At 49.0% G+C, this 20,438-nt stretch overlaps 1 protein-coding gene across 5 annotated transcripts in view; it reads right to left on the bottom strand.

The window, feature by feature from the left end:
- Positions 1-20,438, bottom strand: part of MYO5B (myosin VB) — a 348,428-nt gene that overhangs the window by 56,040 nt on the left and 271,950 nt on the right. For all 5 annotated transcript variants that reach the window (XM_070221084.1, XM_070221085.1, XM_070221083.1 and 2 more), the window contains 4 exons: positions 15,906-16,117; positions 13,889-14,045; positions 11,789-12,028; positions 5,312-5,545 (listed from right to left, as the gene is read on the bottom strand). In XM_070221084.1, the coding sequence (XP_070077185.1) occupies positions 5,312-5,545; positions 11,789-12,028; positions 13,889-14,045; positions 15,906-16,117 (843 nt within the window). The remainder of the gene's footprint in view (positions 1-5,311; positions 5,546-11,788; positions 12,029-13,888; positions 14,046-15,905; positions 16,118-20,438) is intronic.

Here is a 20,438-nt window from a genome sequence, read left to right on the forward strand (position 1 = left end):
CAAGAACTGCCTTGAACAGTTAATCTCTGGGGATACAAGGCAGCTCTGGGCTTTTGGTTTTGTTTTGACTTATTTTTTCAAGTAGGGTAGTTGTACTGTAAAAAGAGCCAATTACAAGGTTTCTAGCAGAAAACCATGGGACAAGTAGATTTGATGCCTATCAGGAAAGGCTCGTCTGCCCCCTGTTGCGTGCTGTGTCCTCTGTCCTCAATGCTGTGTATCTACCATCTAATAAAAAGTTATAGGCATGGCCCGTGGAAGGGACAGCACTTCTAATTCTGCAAAGTCCTGTAGAGTCCTGTTCCCTGGGAGTAAGGGAAATAAGCATGAATACCCTATATAAATGGGAAGTTTTTTAGTCAAAGGGAAATGGGCCTAAGAAGACAGAGAAGAGGAGGAGTAGACAATGCATAGACGACTGTGCAGAAATGAAATTGGAACTCACCTGGGACACATGGCCGTGTTAGGCATGTACACAAGTTGGAGAAATAAAACCCAGGGTGGGCGCTCTCACTGCTGTAGGGAAGGGAAGTGTCTGCCCACCACTCAAAGAAGAGCCCCGGCAGCGTCTAAACCCCCAGCCTGGCATCATGGCTGCTACTTTTTTATTTTTTATCCTTTCTTTTCTTTCTTTCTTTTTTTTTTTGAGAAAGATTAGCCCTGAGCTAACATCTGCTGCCAATCCTCCTCTTTTTGCTGAGGAAGACTGGCCTTGGATAACATGCGTGCCCATCTTCCTCTACTTTATATGTGGGATGCCTACCACAGCATGGCTTGCCAAGCGGTGCCACATCTGCACCCGGGATCCGAACTGGCGAACCCTGGGCGACTGAAGTGGAACATACGCACTTAACTGCTGAGCCACCAGGCCGGCCCCCATGGCTGCTACTTTTGTTATTCAGCAGCACTGTGCCAGGACACAAGGCCAGGAATGCGGATGGAGTCCAGGTAGGTTACAGCAGAGTTCATGAACTCTGCGAAGTTACAGGTTAGTTGGGGGAATAGTAAGCCAATATTTATTGAGCTTTTACTATGTCCCAGGCACAGTTAAAAATTTACATAATACATTTGAGGTAGGTAGCATCAACATTTGCTTGTAAGGAAACTAAGAAAAGTTAGAGAGTTTGCCAAAGGTCACCCACCAGGCAAGGGCACAGCTGGGCTTTGCCCTGAGCAGTCTGGGTTGAGGCCCAGGCTCTTGACCACTAGGCCACCCTGTGTCCTGACAGTTCAGAAGGCTGACATGTGAAGAACAGTGGTGTAGACAGCCTGGAGCATGCCTCAAATGATGGGTTCCGACAGCCAGAGCTGCAGGAAGGAGTTCAGGGCAGGAGGGAACTGGTGCATGCTACAGGGGCCAACTGCCCAAGACAGTTGTTCATCACACTTGAGGCTTCACAGCTAATGTTGCCTTCAAGGTCAGAGATCCTTCCTGATGTGACCCCACCACCCTTCTACCCTTCTCCTTGCTCTCTCCACCTCAGCCCACTGGCCTCTTTGTTGGTCCTCAAACCCTCCCAGCCTACGCCCCCCTCAGGGCCTGTGCACCTGCTGTTACCTTTGTCACCTGCTCCCTAGAAATCCTCCTGGCTCACCCCTCACCTCAGTCAGGTGCCTCCTCAGGGAGACTGTCTCTGGCCATCATAAATGAAACCACAGAGGTTGCTCTCTACTCCCTTTACTCTGCTTTATTTTTCTTCCTAGCACATGATGGATAATTTGCATTTGATTCCTGTCTGTACATTCTCCTATAACCCCCAAATATTTAAGCTCTACAAGAACGAGAAGGATTTTAAAAAATTGTTCACTTTTGCTCCAGTGAGTAGAACAGTGCCCAACACATACAGGCACTCAATAAATATCTGGTGAATGAATGGAGGGCCCCGAGCTCCAGGATTTTTGCAGTAAGACAATGTCCTCCCATAGAGGTGGAGTGGGGTCCTCTTTCTCACAACCATCAGCCTCCTTATGAGCCATGAATCCTGGAGCCACAGAGAACACAACTCTGAGTTGCAGATGGCAAAAGAAGTCTTGCTCTGCATCTCTGGGGAGAAGGCTCCCAACATTCCTTGTGAGAATCCCACTACCCCCTGGTCAGCCTCTCTGATTCTATTTGGAAAAACCCCAAACTTTATACTGGAACTACTCAACGTAACCAACTAGTGACTGGTGGTTCTTTGACTGAAGACACGATACAATGCACAACCCTAACCTCACAAATGGAAAGCTCTGGACCTGGAGACTGCTCTTCATCCCTGATGAGTGCCAAGGACCCTCGCTCGGAGCCAAGTGCCTGGCTATGAGCTGCTCTTCCTCACCCACCCGAAACCCTGCACCAAGCCAGGCCTCACCGGCCTCACCAAGCAGGTTCAGACCTTCTGACCAGATTCTGGATAATGAGCCATTGCCTCTGTGCCAAGGGCAGTCCTGGGAGCCACATCTCTTTCATTAGGGAAACAAAACAGCTCAGCTGTACAAGACAGCACAGCTGTACAAGACAGTCAGCATAGTGATCACTGATAGCTTTAAAAGAGAACAAAGCACACACATTGCACAGGCTAAAAGCAAGACTAAAGGTCAGGCATGGACTGCTCTGGGGAGAGGCCACAACAACGGATATCTTTAGTAGGAAGGGTGTCAGCTAACTTATGTGGCTGGGGTGGAGGTGGGGCTGCCCCAGGCTCTGCAGACACAGGAATGAATTCCTGTCCCCAGGGAGACCTGGCCTCCCACAGCTCAAGGTAGTGTAGCCACGCGGCCTGATAATGAAGATTGTCAGGTGGGGAGCCCAGAGTTTTCCAGGATGCCAGTTCCAGTACAGCACTTGCTGACAGAAGTAGCAAATGCATTAATTAAACATCTACCAGCAGTTGGCTCCCTCACGTGCTTCGCCTGTCTCATCAATCTCGCTCAAGGCGGAGTAGCCCCCGGACAAGCCTGAGAGAGAACCAACTGTCTGATTACTCAGCATTTACGATTGGACACAGTGCCTTAGATGAATATTAAACCCTGAATAGGCACAGAAGATGAAGCGGGGAAAAAAAGCCAGCCCCCTACCTGCCCCTCACCCAGTCCCAGAATAAAAAGGTTCTGAAAACCCTGGGGAAGGAGGAAATTTTGCTTCCACTTTTTCTCTTCCTGGAAAGAGATGGACACTGCACTTGACGCTGCATCTTCGGCCAGGCTCTCTCATGTTACTAACTTGGGATCTGCCTGTGTTTGGAGTTGGGAAGGTGCTTTTCTTGCTCTGCCTCTGCGCCTGTTGTTTCCCTTCTAGCACTGTCCTTGAATTTTTTTTCTTGCCAGTTCCAAGCTCTCATTGTATTTAAGCCCTAGGTCAACACCCTCCTAAGAAGCAGTAACTTTTTTCAAGGAGAAGAGGAGGAGTTGCTTCTCTTCTTTGCTCTGCCAAGGAAGATTTTCATAGTATAAACCCTTAGGCTCCTTTGCTCGGAGACTTGGATATTTTAAAAGTGTTGAGTCCCCAAATCCCAGTGCCCCAGGGGAAGCAGGGAAGGAAACTGAGGAGTTGATGAGTCAAGTGGTCAAGTAGAGACAGGAGAGACCCAGTTTTGTGGGTGCCCTGGGCGAAGAGACTGCCCACGGTCTCATCTGACGGGCACACACAAGCAGGGAACAGATTTTTCTTTCCTCCCAGTGTCACCAATCTCAAGAGTTTCCAGTTCTAAGCTTGGCCTCTTCTCTCTGCCTTTGGATTGCATCTTCTTGTGTTTTATTCACATAGAAGGGTTACCATCTATCTGTTCCCAAGGATCGACAGACGAGTGTGGAAGTCCATGGTTTGTAGGTTCTAGGCTTGTAGCTACATTTTAACAGTAGTGTCCTAGCACCACAAGCTTCATCCCAAAGAATGAAGTCCACTTCGCGCCTTGTGCTGGGTGAAGGGCAGGTTTATCTGGGCAACACGCTGCGGGGAGGGGCCTTTGCTGTGCCAGGCTGCTTGCACCAAGAAGTCCCGTGTCTTTCTTCATCACCTAATCCCCTCGTGGATCCCATGTCTGACCCCTGGGAAATCCCTGAGATCCGGAGAAATCAGTGGCTGACAGGACTGCAGTTCCGCCTGGGATAGGAAAATGACGTACGCAAACCCTACACGAGCTGCCTCTACAGGCTGTCATCTCAAATGGCAGACTGCATGTTTCCCAGCTGGGTCTGAGGGCTCATCCCAGGAGAAGGTAATGGGGCAGAGGAAGACAGAGGCACTACAGAGCAGGGCTGAGGTCCTTTTTTCTTCTAGAAGCCATCAAATACAATCTTATGGAGTTGGCCAAATGCAAGTCCAGAAGGGGCCTTAGAGATGATCTAGACCAACTTTTTTGTTTTTAAACAGATGAGGGAACTAAGGCCAGTGAGATTTCCCACACGCACTTGGTCTTGGCAGAGCAGGGATGAGAATCTGGAAATTCTCATGTCTACCCGAGGACACTTTCCGTGGCAGCATTTGGCCTGCCCCAATTTTTAAGTGCTGAAGGTTGTTATTCCAACATTAGGAACACTGAATCCCCCCTCCTTAGATTCTCAACCCATTGTAACTCTCAGGGATGGATGGGTACCAACCAAGTGGGCAATGTGTTAGGTGACCTGTCGGTCATTGTAGAGATGCCGGAAAGGGCAGCAGTGTCCCAAGTCCGTGGAAGGCTCTCTAGTGGCATATGGGACTTCCCTGGTTTGAACAGCTATTTGGGGAGTGGAGAAGGGAATGTCTGTATCCTGGCTTTTAAGATGCAGGTGTGGGGGCTGATCCCAGGAAGCACTATTTTACGGGGTGGAGAGGAAACCTACGGAGCATACCAACCAGAGTGGGCAAGTCAAGCTGAAACTATCAACACTTAAACTTGAGGCAAATTCCCCAAATCCTGATGATTTATTATAGAGAGGAATGTCTAGAGGATGCCTGTAATCCTTGCAGGCAACCTCAAGAAGAAAAGCCACTACCTCTGTACCATCTCTCTTGTCAACAAAGACTCAAGCCACAGAGCTGACTTGGTGGCTAACTCTAGATTGTCAGTAAGATGCCCAAAGCTAGCCATTGTGCATCCCTCTCAGGGGCTGACAAAGTGTTCAGCTAGTGGCAGAAACTCAATCAATACTTGGTAGGTTAATGGACATGTGCTTGTGTGGGCTCCCCCAAAGCAAGGGCACTTTATATCTAAACACAGAGGGATGGTTAGTCTGTGGGCACGAGCCCCAGGGAAGTCCATGGCAATTTCACAGCTTGAAGAAGAAATCACCTCAGAGAGGGTGCTGTAAGCCAGCCCACTGCCAAGCCCCACCTCTGGCCTCGCCATACCTGTCTCAGCTCATCGTTCTCCCTGGTGTGGGCATCCTCCAGGATCTTGCGCTCTGAGTGGGCCCTCTCCAGCTCAGTCCGCAGGGTCTCGACCTCCTCCTGCAGCCTCAGGCTGCCGTCCTCACCTTGGCTCTGCTGGTAGTGGCCCAGCTCCTTCTTCAGCTTCTCCACCTCCATGGTGTATGTGGAGGTGACCGCCGACAGCTGCTCCGACAGTGTCTTGAACTCTTTGTTCTGCGGACAGCAAACAGGGAGAGGGAGAACAGGTGGACAACAAGGTTATTTGGGCAGGAAAACACATGAAGACAATTAAAAAGGGAGCTTCCAAGGTGGAATTAAACCTCACCATCACTGCACACTTGAGTGCTTTCCTGGCATCTCCCTGACAAAACTCTGCTGTGAGCCTGGGAGAAACACAGGAAAACAAAAACACCAGTTCTGCTGTTTAGGGAGCGTTCACAAGCAGCGGCAGAGCTGGGAGCTGGCTAACAGCAGTCAGCCTCTATGCCTGGCTGGAGAGATCTCACGCCTGGTTTTTCAGTTGTGGGAAACGCGTGGCTGGCTTCCGGGGTCTGCAGCCTTTGCTTTGCAGCTTTCCCCTGCTCTTTCACACTGGGCCCTCCTGCCCTTGGACTCACTGCACAAAGAGCTGCAACCTAATCGCCGGCTCCGAGACAAAGGACCCCTTCAGCATCCCCTCTTCCAAGGAGGCCTCCATGGGGCCTCGGGATTCCTCTCACCACCTGTTAGCTTACCCATAAGACTCTGACTCCAGAAACTGATGCCCTGGCAGAACCTGTCCGTGGTGTTCTCCTGCATCTTGGGTACCCAATCATGTACCCACTCAAGCGATAGGTAAGTGGGAAGCATTCCCCATGTGCCTGGTACAGGTATGGAGGGGGCCTGGGAAGTGGACTGTAGATGAGCTCACACAGAAGCAGCACTGAGCACCTGGGGCCGGTGTCGAGTGCTAGTGCACACATGGGCAGAAACCAGTGCTGCAGGAGTTGAGAGTATCAGCTGAAGGCGGTCAGCGGGGAAAGTGGAGAGGAAGAAGCAGCGTTCTCTAAATAATCAAGCAGGCAACAAAGCCATTGATTATTCTCCACGGCTATTCTCTGCAGAAGCTCCAAGTAGAGCAGAGCTATTGGCTACAATACCAATATGCTGGGGCATCAGCAATCAATTACTAATTCACATCAGAAATTAAGCTTCATGGAAAGCAGGGAGGAACAGCAACAGAACAGCTGTTGAACCCAGTACAACACCATGCACGCCGTGGGACCTCAAGGCTGAGACCTGCTGTCAGTGTCCAAGCAGTACATTTCCACATTGATGTAGCAGACAGAGATCCTCCCAGTCTGTGGAAATCTCCCAGTTACAACCTGGTAAGCCCTTATATTTGGTTTGCAAGTTAGCCTTGCTCTAAGTAATCACAAATAAGAAATCTAATTACGCACCATCTGTTTAAAAAAAACCCAATATCATCTCTACTGTCCTCCCTGGTCTGGGCCCACCCTGCAGGGTGAAGGGTCACTACACAAGTGGAGTGGAGTTCAGGAAGGGAACATGTGCCAGACTAGGCACCTTGACTTCTCTCCACTCTGGGTTGGAAGTGAGGTTCAGCCCAACTGCCATCTCCAGGTGGCACAGGCTGGGTCAGATCACCAGGAGATGGGGGAGGAACGGTCTGGTGCGGGGTCTGGAGAGAGGCACAAATGTGGAGGTGGCAGGGGCATGGGCACATCCTGCTACCCTGGAAGATTCTCAGGGAGAACTATGTTCTGCAGATAGGCAGATGACGGCATCCTGCTATGGACAAAGACGACACCCCAGGACTCTGACGCAAAGACAAAGCGTCTAGGACACCCAGGCTGAGAGCAGGCTCAGGGAAGTCTGGGAGTTAAGAGTGGCTGGAGTCAGACAGGCCTGCGTTCAGATCTCAGCTTCATCCTTGTTCAGCTGCATATGTCTGATCAGTTTCATTCCACCTCTCTGCACCCTGGTTTCCCCATGAGTAAAACGGGGATAACAGTAACTCTTTCCTCATAGGGTTGGTATCAAGAACTCAGGGAGACCAAGTGCTTAGTTGCTGCCTGGCACACAGGAAGTGCTATCCTCATCTTGCGTTCTCTAAGGGGTCCCTTGGAGAGATGCTCTGAACTCTTGGCTTGTTGCTCGGGGTGTGGGTGGGGAGATTCCTAACAGCAGAACCTGGGCAGGTCCTGATTTCATCATGATTGGCATCCAAAAATAATCATGGGGATTCATTGCAGCTGTCCATTTTGTGTTCTGGATGTATGATTTTAGAAAGGAAGACCCCAGAAGGGCCGTGTGTTTCCAGCCTCCTCCTCATACCTGTAGGGGCCTATGGCTGTGCAGCCAAGCCTAGCACGGGGTGGCATGGGGCACTTGCTCCCTCATAGACCCCAGAAACCCTCCCTGCGATGGCAGGCTAAGCTTCTCAGAGCTGCCTCTATCAGTGTGACCCAGAAACCTGGCTGGCTCTGTCCTGAACCAGTGGGAGCGTTTTCTTGATGCTAGTGGGCTGGAGATTTCTAAACAGACCTCTGTTGTCCTTGGGCTCCTCAGACATCCTGAGAGGATGCTCATTCTGCCCCTACGGCCAAAGGGCACAGATCTGTCCTCAACTGGCAACAAGGAACCTGTCTGGGAAGGTAACTTGAGACTCTCTGCTATTGTTACTTTTTCAAAAACTTGTTTTTTTCTCTCAAAGGTTTGCCTAGGCAAGACCTTTTTATGCTTGAAATGTTTCCCCCACCTGAAGGATATGGCAACCAACCATTCCTCTGGTCAGTGATCCCCAGGCCACTGCTGGCTTCTATAGCACTTTTGTGCAAACCAGAAAAGGCAGTGTCTCCAGGGGGATGAGCTCCACAGAGCTGCCCCTCTGGGTGGACACAGCCCCAGGGGAGCACAGCTTGGAACGGAGGCGACTCCTTCCTTAGGGCAGCACTGCACCAGGGCTCATGGTCAGATGAGCAGAGTGTGGGCTGGATTTTAGCCCTACTTGTCCCCAAAGCCAGTCACCCTGTGCAGAGCACAACCTTTAGAACTGTACACAAGAGGCTCTGAGTGGTTCCCAACCAATGGTCTATAGACCCCTGGACGGAGGGGGAAAAATCATTCTAAGAAAGCCTGCAACGTGAAAAAGAACACATTCCATACACAGTACTAACACTTACTGGGTGCTTACTATGGGGCAGGCACTGGGCTATGTGATTCACATATATTAACTCATTCACTCAAAAAAAAAAATCCTATGTTCTAAGGCTGATTAATATCCACATTTCACAGTTGAGAAAACTGAGGCACAGAAGGCCAAAAAGCTGTGACTCATAACATACTATTTTTCAAGTGTATGTGGATGCTTTTGTGAGTCATAAAATATTAATTTAACATATTTACTGAGTGTATACTAAGTGCACTGAATCAAATTGATTTAAAAGGCTACTGACTGAATCCTTATGTTTGGGTCATATTTCTTCAGACAAAATATATTTAAATATAGCCTTATACTCATAAAGGCCTGGGAAATTTGACTCTCATTATTAAAAAAATCATAGGTGCAACTGGCCTAGTCACTTTACACATTGTGCTTGAACAAAGCCAGACTGGTAGAGAGCTGAGTTCATAGGTTATATCATTTTGGCTGAAAAATGTCACGCCATAGGCCTACACCAGGAACACTGTAAGAAGTGGTCCTAGGAACTGTCACTGTATTTATTGCTGAAGGATATTGTGCAGGATGTGCCTTATTACATCACAGATGATGAAAACCCACAGGAAAAACATCTCAGCACCAAGGACAGCTCCGATCCTCCTAAACTACTTTAGTTCTCTTTCAACAACTTTCAAGTGATCCTATTTCCTTCTTTCTGTTGTTTATTTGGGAACTTGGCACCAAACTTGTGTTTCCTAATTGGGTGCACAAAATCTTAGATGTACATTTTGGGTGCTTTCGGTTTCCTCCTTCTCTGACTTCTTGAGAGCGAGGACACTTGTTTCAAAGGCATCCTCGACCCCCAGGTGATTCCACAGCACAGCCTGGGCTGGGAACCACTCCTTTAGCCACATCATGGTATCAGTGAATTTTTGAGCTAGAAGTTACCTTAGAAATCTTAGGCCAATCCCCTCCAAAGAATAAAAGGCCCAGTTAGAGATTCGGCCATAATCTCAAGCTGTCATCTCTGGTTGCAAATATAATTGAGGCAGAACTCAGGTCTCTGTCCAGCTGGGACTTCGTCCACAACCCCACTCTGCTCTGACAAACCCCTTGGGATGCCTTCACCTATGGTGATCCCTGGCATACGTGTATCCTCTCCTTCTGACTTAAGAACCCTGTGTGTCAGGGAAGCAGCTGCCCGAGTTGTCTCCAGGTATCACAGAAAGAACGGAAACCCATTCACTTCCAAACGGCTGGCCCCATCTGCTAAGAGACTGCACTAAGACAAGAATCTGAAGAGCTGGTGCTCCAGATTATGCTGATGCCTCCTCTCACGACAGAGCGCCAAGCATGTTCTTTGACACCGGGCCACACGCCCCACTGTAAAAGGCCAGCCAGTCCAAGGAGGATGCTTTCTGTATAAGAATGAACCCAAAATAAGCCTAAGAGTCTCCCCTAGACTGAGGAATTCTCACATGTCCCAAGAGTCTCCCAGTGGGCAGACATCTTATGACTTGGTTGGAGGTGGCAGAACGTACTCCGGAACCAGACTGCCAAGTTTCAATCCCAGCTGTCCTACTTATTAGCTGTGTGAACTTGGGAAGGCTATTGAACCTCTCTGTGCCTCAGTTTAAAACGGGAATAATATTACCTCATAGGGTTGTGGTGAGGATTAAATGAGTTAATACATAAGAACTGCGCCTGGTACCTACTCGGGCATCATGGGGAGGGGTTCAAGAAAGCAAGATCCAGTCTACCCCTCCTGCCTCTTCTGATCACCCTCTGCAGACAGGGCACCCTACCCGGGGTGGGTAACACCTGCCACCACTCACAGATGTTTGCCAAGCAGGAAGCTTAAGGCAAAAAGCTCTTTTTAAAAATAGGCCTTTTAAATCTGCTTCTCTTTGATGTTCAGTCACGTGGATTGTAAAATACCAGATTTATTTTTAACCTCTCAAATCACTTCAGAAATCAGCAATGCCAATGCAGGGCCCTATGGCTGGAAACCCAGGGGTAGCTGGTGGTACAAGGGCTCCTTGTAGGGTACAGTGGTGCCAACAAGGCCTACTCGTCCCTCTTAACTATACACTTTGCTTGGAAGGTTTATTGGCAAAATTTGACTATGCAAATGTCTTTTCTGGCCAGATATCAACAGTCACAATAATAATAATAAAAATCTTGTCATCTTTGTGTTTGCATTTTTCAAATGGCCAGTCCCAGAGACCAGACCTTCTCCTTTCCACTCCTGTCCCTCTGAGCAGCTGTGCCTTCCCGTCTTGACCTGGCCTATCACTGCAGGCTAATAGGGCACAGGTCCTGAGCACCCTACAACCAAGCACTGAGTTTTCCTGCTTCCCCACTAGGGAGCCAAGCCAATCCAGACACCCTCTAGAACTCACAGAGAACAGAAACATCCAGGGTGATGCTCTCTTCTCAGGAAGCCTCGTCTTTTGCAAGAGCAGAGAAGCAGGAACATTTGACTGCTATCTGTGCACTGCTTTTGGGCTCCTGTTTGGGGCAGCTGGTTTAGGTATAAAATGGCTCATTTATTTTCTCGCCCTACTGGGATCAAGAAAACCTTAAAAAATGCCTGGCATAGAAGACATACAATAAAACCAAGTCACCTCCAAGGCAATGCCTGGTGGCCCCCACTCTGATTCTCCCTCTTCTTCCACACCCCTACATCAGGTATAGTCTTCGCGTTCTCTCTCTCCCTTTCCTCTCTCAGGAGGCACCTGAAACTCTCCGGGCACTGCAGAAGCCAGCTCTTGCGGTCATCTTAATACTCCGCATGAGTCAAGTGACAATGTGTCTGCTTTCAACTCCAGGAACCCATCTTAGCAAGTACACAGAAAAGGAATGACTCTTCAGTGATGGCCCTGGTCACTCCAGCCTCTGATTCTGTCATCGCATCTCCTTCTCCAAATCTGACCCTCTTGCTTGTCTCTTACGAGGACCCTTGTGAATATACTGGGCCCATTCAAATAATTCAGGATCATCTCCCCATCTCAAGATCCTCAACTTAATCACATCTGCACAGTCCCTCTTGCCATGTAAGGTAACATGTTCACAGGCTCTGGGGATTAGGATGTGGGCATCTTTGGCGGCCGTTATTCTGTCTGCCATAATCAGTAGCCATTCCTGCTGAGTGGGGCGATACCCTGAGGACATCTGTGCTCTCTTGGGTCTCCGGCACATGCAGTTCCCTGAGGAAGCTATGGGCCTTCTCCAACATGCCCTTGGAGTCCCAACACAGCCCCCTACCCCTGGTGGGAGCTCCAGACACTGACCTGGTCATCGATCTTCCGCTGCAGCTGGACCACCTTGTTCTCCATGCCCACGTTGAGGCGTTTCAGGTGCTCTGCTGAGCGGGCCTCGATCTTGAGGGCCTTCAGCTCCCTCTTGGCCTTGAGCCTTCGGAAGGCGCACTGGATGACAATGGCTGCGCCTCGCAGCTGCTGGAAGCGTCTGCGTGCCATCCAGCCCCGCACATGCTTCTGGATGATGGTGGCCTTGTGCTCCCTGAGGACCTGTGAGAGACAAAGCCTGGTGGGTTTGTACCGCAGGATGGGAATAAGCGAGGCTCACATGCTGCCCAGAGGAGGCAAGAGCCGAGGTCAGCCTCGGTTTCAGGAGCTTCAGAGAGGACATGACTCCCTAAGACTTATGGTTTTAGTGGCCATTCGTTTTATGAACAAGTTTTAACTAGTTTGACTAGTACCTGTTGGGAATCAGCTATCAAACTCTTGTTTTTAGTTTTTTTTTACTTTTTGTTTTATTAGTTAGGAAACCACAGTCTAAAGACCTCAACCTTGGAGGGACCCAAAGATTATCCAGCTGACATCTCCCCATTCAACAGAGTTGGATCCCATCCTCATGATGGTGACCTAGAGACAAAGAAAGACTCTCTACTGAGAGTCCACAATGGGTTAATGGCCTACAGTTACAAACTTAGCTCATAATTCACTGTGTTTTTTTCTACCAAGTTAAAAACTACTCAGAAAATTAAAGCCATCAATGTTCTAGCCCTAATACCCTGCAAAATAAATGTTCATGGAATCAACAAGCAAAAACACTCAAAGACTAATATACCCAGTATCATGCACGGATCTGGGACAGAGCTGGGTTCAAACCTAGTCAACACACAGATGTCACCAATCTCCCAGGAACATTCACAGAACCCTCTCCCACTGGCCCGGGTTTCTCCACATATTATATCAGGGTGTGCTCCATCCACGTGTTTTCATTATCAGTTTAGTGCCTTAGTTATTATTATTTGGAAAAATCACACCTTCTCTGATCATAGAAAAGACTGATGTTCACTTCAGAAAAAAAAGACCATTTTAGATTTTAGACATTTCCTTCCAATCCCTCTTTCATCCTAGCATTGAGCTTCAGTTGTGTGATCTGGTGGAATGGACGTATCCTAATTTAGGGCTACCTCACTAGGTATTTCGGATTCACTGGATAATGGCCTGGCAGGGAGGCTGCCAGGATCTCTCTCCTGACCTCACCTCGCTGGGCTTCAGGGTGCTAATCAGTTAAACGAAGGGGCTGGACCCAGGATGCCTAATATCACCCCTGCTCTCAAGTCTGAATGAGCCCAGGATGGGTCACCAGGCTCTGCCATGGGCTGACTGTGTGCCCTTGGGCAGGTGACTCAGCTTCTCCAAGCATCTCAGCTGTCAAAGGGGTACGATGATACATACCCTTCCTACCCATGATTGTTACTCTTTTGTGTGGACTTGACTGACCATGGGGTGCCCAGATTAAACACTGTTTCTGGGTGTGTCTGTGAGTGTGCTTCCGGATGAGCTAGCATTTGAATCAGGGAACTCAGTAGAGTAGACTGCCCTCCCCAATGTAAGTGGGGCATCATCCAATCCATGGAGGACCTGAACACAACAAAATGTGGAGGAAGGAGGCATTTGCTCCTTTCTTTCCTGCCTCACCGCTTGAGCTGGGACATCTCCTCTCATCTTCTCCTGCCCTCAGACTGGGATTTACACTGTCAGCTCCCCTGGTTCTCAGGCCTTCAGACTCAGACTGAACTATACCACTGGCTTTCCTGGGTCTCCAGCGTGCAGATGGCAGACCAGGGGACTTCTCAGTCTCCATAATCACATGAGCCACTTTCTCACAATAAATCTCCATACACAGATATATATACACACACATATACATACACATATCTCCTATTGGTTCTATTTCTCTGGAGAACCCTAATACAACCCCTCATGGGACTTCGGATAGGATTAAGTGAGAGCAGAGTCGTGCATTACTTAGAAAAAAGTTAGGAGCACCCAACAAACTTCCGTGTTGGTGACAACCCATCTGCTGCTGCTCTCGTTCTGAGTCACAGCCTGTGAGTCCCTTGGGGGGCTACAAACCTGGTGGTAGATTCTCCGCACAAACGTGCCCCGCACGAAGGCCTGGATGACGAGAGCAGCCCTGCGGAGTCTCTGGTAGGCCAGGAGGGCCCTCCGCATGCGGTACTGCTTCTGGAACACCACGGCTGCATGGGTCCTCCGCAGATGCTCGGCCAGCCTGGGGAGGGAGAGAGCAGGCGGGCCATGCTGACAGATGCCCATGAGCTGTTCATGAATGCAAGCCCCTGCCCGCACAGCCCCAGGCCAAGCCAACCCTCATCGCCCTTACCGCCTATAGCAATGCCTTGGGCACCTGAAGCTCAGGCTCAGAACAGCAAAATGAGCTTCCTCCTTTTGTCCAAGAATCCTTCCACATGTTGAAAACTCAGTCTAAGTCTAACCAGCTCTGTGATCCTCATCTGCCCACACCCCTACCTGCGAGCCCCTCACTGTAACTGGGCAGTTCCTCAATGACATCATGTGTTTACACTTCTATCTATGCCCTGGACCTCACTAGGCTTGGAGATGTCGGGGGCTGTGTCCCAAACTTCCTTGTACCCCCTACATCTAGTACAGGGCCTGGCATAGTAGACACTTGGTAAATATCTTCTGAATGGTTAGAACCTTCTGGGGCCCTGTTTTCCCATCTCCCCAGCCCCATCTGCCCGGGTTGTACTGCCTGTGGACATCTACTGTCCTGCTTTACTTTGACATTCCCCATCACACCCCAGAGTCAGAGGGAAAGTCAGTCTGACACTTCTTACTCTCCCAGGGGCTTTGTTGGTGCCAGGCTCACAGCAAGTGCTCAGAGACACGTGTGCCCTGCATATCCACTAGAAGACAAACACCATGCAGGGAAAATGCAGGCCAGCTCTGTTTCACGGCCTCACCACCCAGGTGACAGAGTCCTACGCACAAGGGATGCTCAGTGATGACTTGACTAGCTGGCACAGACTGTTGGTAATTACTCAGTGTTGATACTGCTGACAATCTTCTCATTTCTATAGCCTTTGCTCCAGAGATCATCTCTCAACTGTTCGGAGGTAATTAATGGCATTCATCATCTCTGGTCATGCTCGGATAAACAGCTTATAGTAAGGACATGAGGATAAGCAGGAGCAATTTTCTGACTTTATGATACAAAGGATGCCTGCTCTTGGCTTGTAACTCGGGGGTCTCTTGTTTTTTTACATCCAAGCAGAGATGACTGAGCAGCCACTCGTGAAACTTTGGCTTCCACATGCCAATTATTGTCACTTCTCCAGGGAAATCCCTATTTGCAGAAGTCACTGGTTTTGAACCAGGACTGGGTCCAAAATGTGATGACTTGTATGAAGGCCTGGGGGTGGGACTTACAGGAGGCCATTTCCTCTGGGTCGGTCTCAGCGGAGATGCTCACACCGCTTTAGTGCTTTGTCAACCCAACGACATCAGTTAGGAGGGAAACATTTAAAATAAAGTAGTTTCTTGTGCACGGTGTTGGGCTGGGGCAGAGGAGCCTGACTGGCTTCCGGGCTCTGCCCCTGGGTAGCTGCTTGCCGTTAGACAAGTCCCACCCTCTCTGTGCCAGGTCGGTGCAACAACTCATAAAAGGGACCTCCCAGGACCTTTCCAGCCCTGATTACCAAACTCCAAAGGGATTTTGAAGTTGGTGGTCTAAATCACAAAGCTAAATGTAAGTTAACTGTGACGGAAAGGCTGAATTTGTCTCTTTCTCTAAAAGAAGATTATTTTACTTTGGAGTTTAAACAAAGGGAAAATGGTGGTTTTGTGGCAAAACCAGCTGGTCCCAGGTTGGTGCTGGTGGGATGGGGACAGATTGGGAGAACCAGGGAACTAGACCTACTCTCTCAGGTGAGAAGAGCATGAGAGAGATGGGCCCAGCTGCTAGGAGAAAGAGTGCAGAGAAGGCCCAACAGGAACCACTCTAATTACATAGGCTGAGAGAGGCCAACCAGCTGAGAGTGCCAGCCCCCCGCTCCCTGCCCCACACCCCTCCACCAGTCTGCTGCCCCAAACGTGCCCCAGCATGACTCACCTGCGGGCCAGGTATCCTCGGCAGTACCTCTGCAGAGTTAAGGTAGCCCACTTCAACCTGCGGTATTTCACCCTCTGCAGCCAGCCCCGGACAGTTTTCTGGATCATGATGGTGGCTGCCCGGAACTTGTCAGCCCGAAGCTTCTCCAGGTAGGCCACCTGGCCTGCCCGGAAGAAGATCTTGGTGCGGCCAAACTGGAACTTGTCAGGATCCTTTACAAGGCGGAGAGGGGAGCTAGTTCATCATCAGCGAGCCGTGAGGTCACCTGCCCCGCCACCCCACTTCCTTCAATGCAGAATTCCCTGGCCAGATCTCACGTGTCCCTGCTCCCTAGATACACACTACCTCTCAGCATTCGTTTAACAGAGAGTTTGTCCCTACCTACAGGACAGGCCCTGAGCTAGGTGTCCTGGACACAGCAGTAAGCAAGATGCCTGCCTTCAAGCAACTGACATGGTGATGGCAGCCGGACGAGTTAACAAAGACACAGGATGTTTTCAGGCAGTGGAGAGGATTAGGAAGTCAATAAAATTGGGGGCAGAGGGTGGGATGGGGATGTTTACATACGATAATCAAGGGAGGCATCTCTATGGAGGTGATATTTGAGCAAAGAGCTGAATGAACTGAAGGAGGCAGCCATGGGAAAGTGTGGAGGAGGAGACTTCAAAAGAAGAGCAGAGCAGATGCAAATGTCCTGTGGTGGCAACAAGCTGTGTATGTTTGAGGAACAGGAGAGCCAGGATGGCTGAGTGGGGAAATGAGGGTGGGTGGTAGGAAGAACCAACCATCAAAGGCCTTGGAGGCTGCAGAATTGGGATGGGGAGCCACTGGGGGGCTCTAAGCAAGCGAATGACCTGATCTGGTTGACATTTTAGAGATTATCCTCAAAAGGCCACACAGTTGTTGCATAATTTCAGATTGCAAATAACTTCCCAAATAAATTTTATTTGGTTTCAGACTATCTTACGAGATTTTTTTTGGACATATAATTACTGTTTGAATCACATCTATTTAGGTTAAAATTAGTCGCCTTTCCCTATGCTCACTCCAGTGGATAAGGAAAGATGATGCAGGAGTGTGCTTGTGGATGAGGCTGGGATAGGACACCTGATGGTTAACCCATGATAACTGAGTGCTCTTTGTAAATAAACTTCCATCTGCTTGTGCTCACTGGCATGAAGATTATAACAGGAGGGAGTTAACGAGTCAAGGTCTAAGGAAAACACCACACACATGAATATGTGTCACATTGACACAGGGCTCTGAAATAACGCTGACTCACTGCTCTTCACGGCTTAAGCCCTTAAGCTAAGAGGAACCTGGTTCCACACACAGAGAAGACAGTGCTGCCTAAGCTGTGGCTGAGCTGGGACACAGTGTCTAGCTAGACTGTCGCTGACTCTCCTCCATGGCCAGGCTGCTGGGAGGGGCGAGGTGTGGGCCTGGTTCTCATCCCTGCATGTGCTCCTCACTGTCCTGCTGGGAGAGGCACCTTCGCAGTGAGGAGGGGCCCGGAAGCAAAAGGTGGGTGGCTCAGCCCTCACAGTGGGGGGACAAGCCTGGCTGCTTGGGCTCCCACAGAGCTCCAGCCTGGGGGGTGCCTGATGCATCCCAGGAATCATAGGACACATTCTCTGTTTCCTATTCAGGAAAAATCACCAGGAAGGTGACAAGCTGGTCTGCAAAGCCACTATTTTTCCAAATATGGATCTGTCTGAAGGGCCTACCTGCTACAACCAGTCACCACTGGCTGGGCTCTCCTTACTCCACGTGTCTTGAGCCCTTCTCCTGCCCCAGGTCTGCTTTCTGTAACCCCTAGAACTTAATGACTAGACTATTCACATATCCATCAGTTGGGGGTTGTCTTCTGAGAACTCTTCTCCGAGAATCACAGACTGAGGGAGTGGAAGGGAATCTTAGCAATCCATCCCAAGCCACTTGTTTTATTTCAAAGATGATAAAACCAAAGCCTAGAATGGTGAGGTGCCTTGCCCAAGGTCTCACTAAATATATCAAGGAATAGAACCCAAGACCCAGGACTCTCAGGCCAGGGGTCTCTTACTATACCACGCCCCTTTTGTAACACCATCTCCTTTTCACCCTCCTCACATAAACATAGTTCCTTATGCTCCCTGGGTTCCCAATGGATGCTTATTAATAGGCTCCTTCACTGTCGGGATGAAGGTTGAGGTGTGCATGATGGCCAGTCTCCATGGTACGATTCCTCCAGTGATGTGAACAATCACACTCGATTGTTAGTCCTGGAGGGCAGGGCGCACGTATTACACTCTTTATAACCCTCTCACTGACCACTCCAGGTTAAGAGTATGTAGGAAGAACTCAACACATCCTTGTGAAGTTAAAGAAAAAACAAATTCAGGTTAAGGATGAAGGGCGTTCCTACCATCCTTGCAGAAGGAGACTATCACTCATGAATAGCCTTGGGAAGCAGCCCCCAGCCCCTGGTGAATGCAGCTGTTAAGAGCCTGTTGCCTGGCCTGCACCCACCTTCATCACTGATTCTGTCCTAATCATCCTAAAATGCACTCAGCACTCTTGGACAGGGCAGGGAGCTGGCATGTGTCCTTCTAGGCTAACATGTGGCTTTGCCAAGTCTCAGTTGCTTGACTTGAAGTCCCAGGTCACTTAGCACGAGCACTAGGAGAATTGGTGATTAGAATATGTGGCCCTCCAAAAGGGGAAAAAACAAAAATGAGGATATACAAGGTCTCCAGGGGAGTCTTGAAGCCCTGATTCCTATTTCATCTCCAGGATGGATAATTATGCAGTGACATTAATTAAGCAATGAGACTGGCTCAGGGGGCAATGTGGTTTAGACTGCGGGGGTTTCTGGGTCAGTCCACCTGTGCAACCTTGGACAATTTATATCAGCTTTCTGTGCCTCAGTTTCCTCATCTGTAAAAGGGGGTCATGTTTGTATCTTCCTCATAAAAAGACAACACGAGGAGTAGATGAAGCGCATGAAGCAGTTAGAAAATGTCTGACTCCTACTAAGTGCTTGATAACTGTGAGCCATTATGGCAGGTTTCCAGTAATGACAGGTCCATCTAGTCAGCCACACAGTCACCTGCACAAACTCAGTTCCTGTGACAACCGGTAATCGTGCCAGGAAGCCAATGACAACGGGACTCTTGCCATTTAGATGTTTACAGTCTGGTGAAATGAGAAACCCTCAATTACAATACAAGGGGAAAAATGCAATAATGGAAGGTAGAAGTTGAATACTATTGGCCAACAGAAGATGGAGTAACTAACTCCATCTGGGAACAGGCTTCACAGACCAGAAAGTGTTCTAGAGTTCAGTTTAGAAGGAGAATAGAACTTGACAAGACAGGGAAAAGAGGAAAAAAGCATTTTAGGCAGAGGAAACAGCATGTATTCATATAATCTTCCTTTAGGCAATTCACTTGTTCATTCATTCCACACGTTTGGTGAGTTACTTCCATGTGCTAAGTTCAGTGCTCATAACTAGGGGAGAGGTGTCAATGCAAAGACTGCTCTCTGCAAAAACACAGGACAACATGCTATGGGCTCGGAGAGTGACACAAAGTACTAGAGTCCAGTGCTGGATTGAGGAAAGCAGGAAGGCAGAGTAGGCATTTAAGCTACATGCTGACAAGCTCCTCATCAGTGGACAGGAGGGGCAGCTGAGCCATGCAAGGCCCAGTGGCCTCAGTACATCAAGAGGGCAGGCCCCAGGCAGTGGTAGTTGGTCCCATTGGCTGGAGGGGAGCAGAGTGGGTGGAAGCTGATTCAGCCAGTCTGGCCTGGGGCCCCTCTAGAGTGCCCTCTGTTTGGGAAGCAGAGGTTCGGCTGGTAAACTTGGAGAAATGCAGCAAAGGGAGAGGAGGAGTGGAAGTCTGACCCTGGACAAAGGAGAAGGCAGCCACATGGCAGAGTGGGCTACTTGTGCACCTTGACCACACACTAAGAGGCCAGCTCCTGGTACCCACAAAGGTAAAGACTGGAATCAGCTGATCTTGAAGACAGATTTTTCTTATCCATTAAAACTGAGAGGCTAAAATGCGGACACTGATAGAGGCACCACAGTAAAAATTTCAATTAACCAGAGTCCAAATAACTAATTGCAACCTTCAACAATGAGACTGTCATCCTCTCACTCTCTACTAAATCTTTAGCACGACATTCTGCACTGCCTACAACCACAGACTCGAGTAGCTAAGATGATGTTCAGAGGGTAACCATCACTTTTACTAAATAACACGACCTTAAATCTTGATCATTTAGCAATGAACTACTCCAGATGAATAGATTTTCCTAGCAAAATAATTAAACATTAAACATTTTTAATTCTATTACCTTCTTAAAAGGAAGATGTTTTGATATAATTTCACCTTTTGCTGAGATCAGTGTTCATACTCTGCTGTAATCCCAGAATACTCTGGAACAATGTTTAAGGATCTGCCCCTCACAAAAGGCCCCCAGTAGCTCTGCTTTTACAGTTCTCTAGTCTCAGGTGTCAGGTGTGAGTTCAGGTTGTTTTAATTAAGT

Source organism: Equus caballus, chromosome 8 (genome assembly GCF_041296265.1).
Source record: "Equus caballus isolate H_3958 breed thoroughbred chromosome 8, TB-T2T, whole genome shotgun sequence".
Taxonomy (NCBI): Eukaryota; Metazoa; Chordata; class Mammalia; order Perissodactyla; family Equidae; genus Equus; species Equus caballus.